The 13,515-nt window shown below is 30.7% G+C and overlaps 1 protein-coding gene across 1 annotated transcript in view; it reads left to right on the top strand.

Moving 5' to 3' along the window:
* Window positions 1-13,515, top strand: part of LOC127719113 (hemicentin-1-like) — a 45,435-nt gene that overhangs the window by 26,133 nt on the left and 5,787 nt on the right. Inside the window, exons 7-13 of the mRNA XM_052225137.1 lie at window positions 425-724; window positions 2,652-2,951; window positions 4,324-4,623; window positions 6,866-7,168; window positions 9,874-10,176; window positions 11,657-11,719; window positions 12,631-12,732. Of these exons, the coding sequence (XP_052081097.1) occupies window positions 425-724; window positions 2,652-2,951; window positions 4,324-4,623; window positions 6,866-7,168; window positions 9,874-10,176; window positions 11,657-11,719; window positions 12,631-12,732 (1,671 nt within the window). The remainder of the gene's footprint in view (window positions 1-424; window positions 725-2,651; window positions 2,952-4,323; window positions 4,624-6,865; window positions 7,169-9,873; window positions 10,177-11,656; window positions 11,720-12,630; window positions 12,733-13,515) is intronic.

Genomic DNA, 13,515 nt, shown 5'->3' with positions numbered 1-13,515 from the left:
ATTGGAACACTATCAGTTGGTTACCATGTTTATTGATGAACGCTTTTTAATGTCATTTACACGGAAGAATATACAAAGTTTTTGTAAACCTTAGTTTTGCTGTTCTACATTTATTTAGCGGTTTACATTCAATTTTGCTAAATCTAAACATCTTCCATTGCTGTCCTAAAAACAATTGGAGTGTATTTATCAATTTTTTAATTTTCAAAAGCTACTTGTCTACCGAAAGAGCATTTACAAAAAAAAAATACTACTGCAAAAGTTTTTTTGTTAAATTGTGGTTTAAACTTATTTTTTCTATGTATGTGATACGATGTGTTGTAATAGGCTTTTAATCATATAATTGATTATGGACTGCTGATTAAACCTTTGACAGAGATTATTTTGGATTTGAAAATCACACGTAGTTGGGTTTTTTTTTTAGCTACACCAAATATTAAAGTTGAAAACACAAGGTATGAATCAGTTTTCGGAGAAATGGTTGAGTTGGTTTGCCAAATAAGTGCCGAACCTCCACTTACAAATGTTTATTGGGAGAAAGTGGCAAATGACACAAGAATGATAATAAATACGGGATCTGTTGGATATCAGAATGGAACTCGTGTCAATCCGTCGCTTACAATTAAGTATTCCACATTGTTCGACACTGGGAACTATACATGTCTAGGATCAAATTCGGTTGGAATAAGCCGCAGTGAATCAATATTCCTACATGTAACAGGTGGTAAGTCATACTTATTCATATTTTTAAGAACGAAGCTATAAATAATGATAAGTACGACAGATAAATGTAGGATTGAACAGACGAAAAAACGACATTAAATAAAAAGGCAAACTACTTTTTATAAGAAAGTAAATGAATTATAATTAATGATATTACATATAAGTTTGTGAAATAATACCAAAGTTATCAAAGTTTATTTTCCCACTTGTAATGCTTTTTTAAGACAAAAAAGAGAGGTTTCTCAATGATGAGATAACATTCAACATGTTTTAAAGGCATATTCTTAATGAACTATATAATGTTGGTGTCCAAGTAGTTTACAAGCAGAGGTTAACTTCATATTGCTTGAATCTATAAAAACAGTTCAGTCATTTGCATTTATTGTGGTTTTTTTTAATTATGTATGCTCTTATCCACTTTTCGAAATGTTAGTAGAAATCATGTCTAACCAATTATTAGAGTAATCTTGGACACTTATCCCAAAACCCATCATAAATACATTAGGAGGAATGATTTTTTTAAAATTAATTGAAAAACAAAACCTTAACACAACTTGAACCTTACGATATACTAAATATAATGATAAAATTGATTCTGCAACAACAACAACAAACCTCAAGATTGATAAAAATGTCAAAATAAGAAAGCAAGTAATTTGGGGTAACACATTCATTATTTTTCAAAACAAACGGCTTATTATGCATGATTTGATATACAGTTATATTATTTATTAAAAGGATATCATTGATTGACGAAAATGAACAAATTGCAAAAGAAATATTAATTTAAAAACTGCAAAACACCAATAACTGTATACCAGAAATTTCGATACTCAAAGAAGCAATATCAACCTCACGGTTTTAGGTGTAACCCACGGAAGAATCTGCAAAACTCATTGTTTTGTGTAATATATCATTTATTAATGTACCATGAAAAACAATGAAATTGAAAATATAAGCAATAAAAACATATACCATAACCTCATATATCATAAAATTTCTCCAAATAATGGCAAAAAGAAATTAAAAAAAAAGAACCATCTTTTCATAGATTTAGAACGAGAAACTCTTACTGTAAATTATACGACTAAAGGCATGAAAGGGTCGATATTATTATTTTTACGATAATATTCCTTTTGCACCGTCGTAAGGTGTTTTCATATCCAAACCTGTTCGCGACGCCTGTGTATGCCGTGATGTTTCGTATTCTAATGAGCGTAAGCTATGTATTACTGGTAAGTTATTAAGTCAGGAATTCGCTATCACATTTTACTTAAAATCTTTACTCAATTCTTCCATAGATACAAAGAAATTGGTTGGACGTTTGGCTATACCCTTAGAAAACTTTGAAACCGATTAGCACATCAAAATTTTAAAATTAATTTAGGTTGACGCTATTTCGGACCTTTTGATAACGAGACAGCCGGATTATATATGAATAGGGAGCTAGCACATGTGTTAGGTCATTTTATCAGCTTTAGTGCATTACATGTATTATCAATTATCGAAAACAATATATAAAAAAAGAGTAGAAAAAGTCAAACAAGAAAAATATTATAAATAATTATCCATATAGAATCAATTAACTGTATACTTATCGGCAGTAAATGAATTTATCTTTTAACAATTTATATTGACTTGCATCACGTTTGGCCCTTACCTAACAAGGGAATTAATTTGTTATAAACAGATTACATTTGGTGTCCTACAGAAGTCCAGTTATCTGCTATCACACATCGTTCATGAAATTCATATATCAGATTGAGAAAATGACGGTATCAGAAGATTTATCTTTAAAAAAGTTGTGTTTCTTTGAAATTAGATAGTTATTGTCTGAACAAATCTTTGTCTAGACAATTTGGTTAAAAAAATGATACTTTAAAAACATTCTTTTACAATACATGAAATAGTAATTCAATTATTTGTAGATCTACCAGAGGTATCTGTTCCTATTCTAGCCGTCAATGTTAGTTTTGGCGACAGTGTTAATCTTATATGTAATGTCACAGCCAAACCTTTGCACGATTTTGTTTACTGGGAACATAAGGAAACTTTCGCTACTAGACGAATATTGACAGGAACAGTCGGCACTGAAGGCAGCACTGTTGAAACCCCATCACTCACTTTAAAGTATGCTACCAACACCATGTCTGGACTTTATACTTGCTTTGCACGAAATGCAGTAGGGATTAGTAAAAGTTCGACAATAAAACTTAAAGTAAATGGAGGTAAGATACAAAAATGAATGTTTTTAAAGAAGGATTTCATATTAATTGAAATGCGCCTTTAGATACAAATATGAAATCGTTTGGACTTTAATATCTAACAGTGATAGACAACTGAAACATAACTTACTATGCTAATAAACCCAGGTATCGTTACATTTTCAAAATTAACTAAGATCATAATAAATGATAACAAAAAAGACTCTAAATGTTATTCCCACACTTATATTCTGTATAAATGGTATAACCCACATGTAATATGTGGCTTATGTTGCAACATCTTAAGTATATTGAGTAGTGTTGAGTTTCGTGTAGTTTTTTTGTTGTTTTTTTTATGTTGTTGTCTTACTTTGGAAAGGGGGGGGGGGTATTATTGAAAGTTTAACCATGCTGATTTGCCTTTGCATCGGTTAATGGTTTAGGATTTGCACATGTTGCAGTTTGTATTTTATGTTTTTTTCATCCCAAGATCTTTATGCAAGAAAATGATTATACGAAATCTGTGGATTCCCTTACAGCCGAACCAAAGTGTAGTTGTATGTAATTACTTTTTGAGAGCAGTAGCAATTGAATGATACTGTCTCTGACACCTCTTTGTCCTTATCAGGTTTTAAATCCTAAACTAGTAATAGTACGTACTATGTGATTTTATCAATGTATTCACGACTTACAGTTTACATAAAACACTGTAACTCACATACTGTGTGTATTCTTTAAAAAAAAAATTGTATTTAAAAGGCCATCATCAGTCAACATTCATGAGAAGTTAATCTGAAATCTGATAAATAACTGTCTTTTTAAATGGTTATTTCTTTTATTGTGTATGACAGAAACTGTGGTCTGAAGACGATATAACTTTTCTATTTTTTGTTCTTTGGAGTTAAGGAGAAAATTATTGCATCCTTAAAATGTAAGTCACTACTAGTTAAAGTAGCTGTTATAAGTTAGTTTGCGCTTGTAAGGTATACTTCAAATACTTTGTTTAACCTTATGCTTTGCAATCTTATCTGTTCATGTTATTTTACTCTTTCGTTCAAAATTTTTTTGGTTGTTCAAATGTTTATTTACAGTATCACACAAAAAATTGCTTCAAATTTTGAAAAAAAAATAATCAATATATGACCAGTATAATAATTTAACTTTGTTCTGAACGTTTGAGTTTCTGCCTTTTTAAGATAACACCTTCTTTTCTAGTTTAAAGGATGACAAAGCAAAATTATTGAGGTTGCTACTGCCAATCAGTTTCATGAATTTTCTTCTAGGCCCACATACTGGATTTAAAATAATGTAAACATCTACATAATCAATCTTGTGGTCTAGAACTTTCGTAGTTAGAAGATGCTGTTTCAGATAAATATATATATTTTTTTAAAAGGTTTACCTGAAGTTGTCGTCGATGTCCGAAATTACAGTACCACATACGGAAAAAAGATCAAGCTCGACTGCAGAGTTACAGCACATCCTGAGGTTGTATTTGTCTACTGGCAGAAAGAAATTAATAACGTAATTACCACACTAATCAACGGGTCAATAGGAACAGAAGGAATTGAACTTAATTTTCCATCACTTGTCTTAACTAGACCCGTAACAGCTGATTCTGGAATATATATGTGCTTTGCGTTAAACAGAGCAGGAATTCAGCAAAGTGTACCAACTACATTGACGGTAGAGGGGGGTATGTAAGAATGATTTAACTTAATTGATATGACGTTATGATGAAATGCAAATATTGGGGTAATATGATAAACTAAGTTTTTTCAATTATTGCAAAAAATTCATATTCGTTCACCTTAAATGTTTATAGCCAAAACCAGTACATGAATGCAGACTGCAAGGTTAATTTAAACAATTATATCAATATAAAAAAAAAAACAGGAAACACATAGTTCGTTTATATTTGCAGCAAAAATACACATACATGTAATAACCATGAATAATTATGCCCAAGGAAGTACTTACTAGGTGAAAATTAAACAAATCTAGAATTTCAAATATTGATACTATTAGTCAGAAGAGCATTATTTGAGGAACAAAATAAGCTTAAAATATTGATAGGCAATGGAGTTCCTTTTCGAGATATGTGTTTGTAAATGGCAGGAAAAGGCTGACTCGGACTATATAATATTTTACCCTGTATCGTAGGAAAAAAACCTGGGAGTTCGAGCATCTGACAACCTGACCTAATAACATCCTTAAGCTAAGTCGCTTACAAATTAAGTTGCAATAGTTAAATTAAATTGTTCCATTTTGTTCCAAAATTTCAAACATGAAAAATATAGCGCTGAACTACTTTCCATGAAGTATGTTAAAGATAAGACTACGTTTGAGTCCGAATCATGGAAAGACAAAAATTGTTATCAATCGTGGGCTTATCATGGCTCTGACTTCTGCAATGACATGCATGAGTGTAGAGAGTACATTATGCATAATGTTTTTTATGTTTTGTCGAAAACCTTTTCCATTAAGTATACATATTCTCTCTTACGCTCCTTTGAGTATTGAACAAAATAGATTGTATTGAAATTTGATTAGTAGCTCCAACTAAATTGCTTCCCCGGTCTGACTTGAAGATCTAGATTGATCCTTGAATAACTGTATTAAGACGCAATGCATCTCTTCTACTAGTTCAATATAAACCTCATAAATGGTCAAACATGCAAATACTATTGTTCTCTCGTCTACGAGTAAGTTTGTTTTAAAAACGATCACATTAGTACTAAATTTAGTCGCTTGAAAGGTGCCTTTACAAACTTCCCCTACTAAACCAAATCCTAGACTTACTTTCTGGGCAATTGGTGTGCCAAGTGCTCTTGTAATATGGTTTCGCATATGGTGATTATCACAGATATCAAGTTCGATCAAAAGTTGTATCTTATCATCTAGCAACTATAGATATTGTATCCTCAATGCGGTTAACATGGGTTAGAGTGCAAATGAAGTTTTGCCATCCCCTGTGTTTGGATATCTGAAGTATCATTTGACATCGAGTTGCATTTAATCACATTTAGGCAATTTGTGATGTAAAGAACATTTCATGTATCTACTGCTTCACCTGAAACCCGTCAAAAATATTGGATAAACATTTTTAAATTAATATTGATAGTTTTCCCGAGTTTGAAGCTAGGAAACACATATACAAGAACATATTTTGAACATTAACAACCAGTGAAATAACATAAAGATACGCATTATGTGACATTGTAATTTTCATCTTTTTTTTAATTTTCTCCGTAATGATTAACTTGGGGTTCAATAATGTTATTTGTTGTCCTTTGTTGTATAATTCAATTTGTCTTTTTCTTTTTACGTACATTGAAATTGAATGTTTTACATTTTGGCGATAGTGATACTTCACATATTGGTTACAGTCTTAATTCGGTATTCTCATTCAGGAAAAAGGGGATTGGATTGTAGTTCCGACATTTGAAACATACCCGTTGTCATCTGTGAAAGCTTAGATCATTACAAACAACATGAAATCATTAAACTAAATTACTCCTAATTATACAAAACTTTCCAAATAAGAAAGACGAAGAGCTATGCACTTTGCTTCAAAAGTAAGCATACATACACAAACACGATTATTTGTTTTTATGCTTTCTTTGAAATACAAAACAGAGATTCCAAAGCCTACTGGAAGCGTTTATAGAGATTTAGTTAGAAGCAAAACAAAAACACAGAACTAATCTAAAACAAAGACAAAACTAATAAAAGCAAAAAAAAAAAAAAAAAATAGAGAAACATACCCTTTGAAAGCTAATTTTTGTTATCTTTTTTTTTTACTTATGAGTTTTATTGCCCTTTTAGTTCAATTTTTTTTTTATTGATCATCAACAGTTTACCAAGAAGTTATATGTTGTTATATGTATTTTGAAATTATTTTTGATCCAGCACGATTATGTTTTATCATCAAACAGGAATACCGCATGTAACTATATTGCACACTGAATACACAGCTGAATACGGCAAACCAATTACGATGAACTGCAATGTGCAATCCAATCCGCCGACTTCAAGGGTGTTTTGGCAAAAAGTAAATGATCAAAGTCAGATCAAACGGATCAATAATGGAACACCTGGGACTGTTGGATCTTCTGTGACGTTCCCTTCGTTAATAATTAATTTCACTACTCCTGCTAATGAAGGAATTTATTTTTGCTTGGCTGAAAATACTGCTGGAATAGGTCAAAGTCAGCGCATTAAACTTACTGTTCTTGCAGGTAGGCTATATCGTTTATCTTTTTTTTTTGGCAGAAATGATGGTGAATTAATTAAAGATAATAAATAGTATATATGTATGGCCTTAAAGTACATGTTTATCTATCTTGCAGTTATATCTAAGGTATCAAAATTCAATAAACGACAGGCTAAATATACAACAGGGACATTCAAATCATAAGTCGAAAAATAAGCTTACAACGTCATGGCAAAAAACGAAAAAGGACCGAAAGACAAACAACAGAGTACGAAACTCAACATAGAAAACTAAAGAGTGAGCAACACGAATAACAAAACCGGGAGTTATATTTGGTGCAATAAACAATGTTTTAAACTTTGTTTGAATACCATAACATTTTCTGATATGTTGCTGTTTGTACAAAATGTCGACTTTTAAAATAAGTTTATTTCAAAAATATAGTTTAATCCGGCAAAATGCTCATGTGTCTTATATTTGTCTTTTTTTTTTAAAAAGCACCTTAACCGAATACAGATAACGTTCTAAAATATTCATAATTGAACAATATATAACTAAATATCTTAAAGGTATGTGAATATTATGATTATAATGATAATTATTAGTTGTATTTTTCGCATAACTGTTTTATTTCCATGTTATCTTCATATTATTGACCTGATCATCCTCCTATGCTATAAAATATTCAATGAAATCTGTGCGTAGTATGGTATGTACATGATTTATGTTAATTAAAACCGGATATTTTGTAACTCAATTTGATTTTACAATGTAGAGTCAGTGATTATTTAACTTGCCATGGTGGTTCTTGAATACTTATGGCATGGCCAAACTGCATTTCGCCTGATTTTAACAAAATGTACAAAATGTGTTTCTATAATTTTTAATCGGTATTTTGATATTTTAAGCATAGCATACTTTATTTTGATACATGAAAAAAATATATTGATTTATTGTCACGAAACTATTTTTTAAAGAGTTTTTTTTTTTTTTTTATATTTCTTAAATAATTTAAACGTAAAATTTCATAGGTTATGTTACGATTAATTAAGACATATAGGAATATGTGCGTGTTAAAGGTAATGTTACACTTTTAATGTATGTACTATATTTGGATTCTATCATTGCTACTTTTAAACAGTTGTAGGTCTTTTATTATTCGCGTTATTTTGTGTTTTTCTTTTAATGACATACAAGGTGAACTTTTGTAATGTATTTGAATTTGTTTTAATTCTTTTAAATGTCGAGATTTAGAATGAAAGATACGCCAATAATAATGAATAATTGTTGAAACATCCATAACCAAAGTTCTTTTGACTCATCTCGTATCATTTCTAGCTGCCCCCACCCCATCACCCCATCCCTTTACCACCACCAACACCAACACCACCACACACACACACAATTATATGACGATTTCTGATATTATATTATTTTGATAAAAATATAATTTTGACTTTCGTATGATAAAATAAAATTACAGTTACTGTTAATTTGATGAATTTTGATTTCTTTTAGTATTGACAGAAAAACATAACAGGGGTTGAACATATAGTTTATGCCTATTAATTTTACCTTACAAAAATATTAAAATACAACAGACTGTATGCAATTATGTACAATATTTGATTATTTAATCCAAAATATGTGATTATCAAAGTTTTTTTGGTGGAACAGTTCTTTAAAAGCATACATCGTTGACCTGTTTTAGCTTTCCCGAAATTGTATTTTGGTGATCGATGTTAATATGGACTTAAACTATAGCACAAAATAAACACCATTAGATGTTGATGATAATATCATTACATTGAGTGTGAATCAATATCTACCAACTCATTGCAGTTTGATTTTGAAATTTATAGCATGAACCTCGCTGAGCGTTATATATAATTGCAAATAAGCAATCATAGATTATTGAAATATCGTTTTGCATGATATCTGACAAGGGAATTATCTTTTCTAATCATTTTGCTGATTTTTGTAGAGATACTATATTTTCTTTCGAAATGATCTGTCAAAAAATGTATTCATTCCATGCGATGTCATTCGGAATATTTACCTCCTAATTAACGTAACAAGAGCTAATGTTGAAAAACAAGAAAGTTTTACTCCATACTTGTAATTGAGCAATGAAAAACTGAAATCAAGTAAACCACAAGTTGATAAAAAAGAACCAACCGGTCGGAATAGAAAACATTGGTCAATAATGATAAAAATACTAACTCATTTGGTCTCTGGATGATAGTTATTGACAATCAAACCACATCTACTTATTTAAAAAAAAACATGCAGAAAATGTATAGATGATATTGTTCAAACGGATTGATTATCTTAGATATTATATTCCCATGTTTCAACTTATTAATTACAAAACATGCATGGTTAAGTTTTAGCATCATGAACTATTGTTGCTGACATTTTAAATTAAGGAACAGTTCTATCTAATTCAAATCCATGATTCGATGTGTTTAATTATAAAAATAAGAAGAAGTGGTATGATTGCCGATGAGACTACTCTCCACAAGAGACCAAACGACATAGTAATTAACAATATTAGGTCACCGTCCTTTTTGATTTGATCAGTTCTTTAACGTTGTATTAGGTTTTTGGTATTACATATTTGTCCTCGAGCATCACTGATGAGACAGTACTTGTTGAAATGCGCTTCTGGTGCAATAAATAGGTACCGTGAATGTTATTGTAAACGTATCTTTTTAATATCCAATTCAGGTCTTCCAGTTGTTAGACTCACTAGTTCATCATCCAAAGTTCTTGTGGGAAGTAAAGTTGAAATCACGTGCCTCATAAAATCCATTCCTGATGTTGAAAATGTGTATTGGCATATAGATTCAAAAATCTCAACAACAGTCATTAATGAAAACTCGTCAAATGTGAATATGAAGCAATTAATTACTAATCCAACCGAAAGCATGTTAACAATTCAGGAAGCTTCAGTGTCATTATCTGGCAAATACAGATGCTTTGCAAAAAATGAAGTTGGTACGTCCAGCAGTCTGCCACTAGATTTGACGGGTAAGTAAATTATATTTACAACTATTTCATGTATATGAATAGTCCATAATTCACACTGCATTCGATGTATTTGTCCAGTCATAATAATGCAACGAGTTTATATATTCTTTGGCGTTCATTCACAGATAGTACATTGCCTTAAGCAATGCACACTCAAACAAACATACACATGTTGATAGACATTGGTATCGTTAACAATTGTAAACACCGGAGAACGAAAAAATAAGAATGTATATTGAACACGCTATTTTCTTTTTGTATATTTTGATAACACTGTATAGATTATTACGTTTATCAATGTTTATTGCTAATTTTAGTCTAAAATAACCGAATTCGTTCAGCATCTGAATGATCTCAATAGATAACATTGTATGAAGTCATAGTTATAATTAAGATGCCTTTTTAAGGGATGAGTATGTAAAAGAAGTTTTTTTTTTTTTAATATTTAATTAACAGATACAAATAACAATAAATGAGTAATAACAGATGTTATAGTGCATGACATAAACACAATACCAGTGTTTTGACTTTACAATCGAAAGATTTTTCATTCTAATCCATATATCGTTGTTATATCATGTATGTCAAGGCAATATAGTATTGTTGTCTATCTATTTCATCCATATTCAGTATGCTAGTTTGTTTGATGACTGAGATAAAGGTGAGATTAATATTTAAACGATGACATGATTAAATAATTTCGATGTTAAAAGATCTGGAAATTACAAATATAAACACCCGTAATTGTTAAAACACTTTACGATAACGAACGAAAAATTACCGAGCTTTATTTTAGTAAAAAGTAAAATAACAAAAATACCGAACTCCGAGGAAAATTCAAAACGGAAAGCCCCTAAGGAAATGGCAAAATCAAAAGCTCAAACACATCAAACGAATGGATAACAACTGTCATATTCCTGACTCGGCATAGGCATTTTTGGTATGTAGAAAATGGTTTTATAGCTAGTTAAACAGCTCACTCGTATGACAGTCGCATAAAATTCCATAATATTGACTTTATATCTGTTTCATTTAAATTGTTGTGGTATGTTGTTCATTTTCAAGTTACTCTTTTTCATGAGAATACATACTCAACTAGATTACAATGTATAACTTAGAATTGTACAAAAACCTTTTACAAACTGTTAGTAGTTAGCGCTTACTTCGTGTGATATGTAATACCACCATAAAAAGAAAGTCTTCTCGTTTGATTCATGAGCTTGAATATTCCATTCTTATAATCGTAATAATAGATCACACAAATACTTGAGTCAAGTCAACGATTACATCAAAATTGCCCTGAATTATTCAAGCCTGCTAATTAAATATTAGAAAAAATTCAGATATACATAGCTACTTACTCACAGACTAGACACGACTAGAGTGCATATACACTTTCATCAACATGCAATCTTGCTGAAATGCTATACCAATATTTCTTATACATTTAAATATACTGCAATCACTATCATTATTACAGTTATAGACACTGATACACTGGACCAGACCGTAAGGGTGATTGCGGATTTCTCTGATGATGATAGTAGGTATCCTTAATTATTACAAATTATTGGATTTTTAAGAAAGAGAGATAGAGAGAGAGAAGGTTATTTTAAATGCGTTCGATTCTGAACTACATTTATATAAATGGATAACAAAATTTACATTGTTTTTCCTAAATCAGTTTAGGGAATTGTGTAGTTTGCAATTACGACCTAAAACACTTAAAACAAAATATAGTTGCAGCTATCTCAAATACGGTCAACCTTGTGGCTACGGCTATCTAACAATAAATCATTAATACAGGTGATCTAACTAAAGACTGAATTAAGTTTCCAAACATTTTAGACTGGAACGACTTTATGAAAACCAGATTCGTAAAATTTGTGTATGGAAACAGAAAATAACGTAGTTTTTTTCAATAACCCTGTGTAAATCCGCATTGAACAAACGCATATTTTTTTAAAGATTGTAATAGTTACTTGTTCATTAATTTCTGATGACTTATCAGTTTTACTTTGTATGATTAATTGCAATGCATAGTTTTTAAAATTGAATGCCGATTGTTCATATTCTCTGCAAATAGAAACAATTAACCACTGTGTTCAATAACACAGTATTGTCTCAGTTTCTTACTTATTAGTCTTTTTTTTTAATCTTTGCTTTGCACGTATATATTCTTCATTTAGTACTTCATTTTCCCCTTATAAGTTTTAATTAATGATACATTTGATACGATTGTACTTAGTTCACAAGACGTCTGCATTTGTAACACAAACATAATGAACAAATAATATCAAAAGTAAATACATGTTGTTCCACGCTTCGACATACCAAATAACGTGGTATAGACGAAGTTCTTAACCAGATAACCAAATATGTCCTTTCAAAAAAGAAAAAGAGAAGAATATTTTCCGAATGTGTTAATGTAAAGCAATTACACGTCTCTTTTAGCCGACACTATAGTTCAAGGTGTTTTAGGCTCCATAGGTACATTGGTGGCAATTGGATCATTTTTCCTTACCATCGTGCAGATAAGAAAATGCAAATCAAAAGGTAATTCAGTGTTTTTAGTCAGTGTGACTGTATCTTAATATAAGATATGCCTTTATTATATTTTTGAAAATAGAACCGTCTTAATATACTATATGTGAGACAAATATGCCCATTTGAAGAAATTCCTCAAGGAAAATGAAAGACCTATTGAAAAATGGACGGATACATGCGTAATTTTAAACTTGCCTTACTATTTTATTATTGGAATACTATAACAATAGGAAGAAGTGGTATGATCACCAATCGGACAACTCTCCACAAGAGACAAACATGACACAGAAGTAAACAACTTAAGGTCACCGTACGGCCTACAACAATGAGTTAAACTCATACCACATAGTCATCCATAAAAGGCCCCGAAATGAAAATGTAAAATAATTCAAACGAGAAAAAAACACGGCGTGGTTTATGCACAAAATAATGAACAAAAATCAATAATGATATACAGCAACAAACAACACAAACTGAATTACAGGCTCCTGACATTGGACCGGCACATAAGGAATGTTGCGGGTTAAAACTAGTTTGAAGGCCCGCCAACCCTCACCCTAAACTGGGATAATGGTGTAACTGTATAACATAAGAAAAAGCTATAAAAATCACTAGAAAATGGCTAAACTCATCAGATCGATACAAAGCAGAAATACATAACAGTTGGTGGACGTGGCAGGGTACTTATACATCCCCTAAACAAAAAGACACTACGTACAGATTTTGGGAGTACTCTCAGTTACTCACAGCTAGTTCAAAACCAAAAACAACTAATGAAAATAAAATCATGAA

The sequence above is a fragment of the Mytilus californianus genome, unplaced genomic scaffold (assembly GCF_021869535.1).
Source record: "Mytilus californianus isolate M0D057914Y unplaced genomic scaffold, xbMytCali1.0.p SCAF_10, whole genome shotgun sequence".
NCBI lineage: Eukaryota > Metazoa > Mollusca > Bivalvia > Mytilida > Mytilidae > Mytilus > Mytilus californianus.
This window is presented reverse-complemented; position numbering and strand designations above follow the sequence as displayed.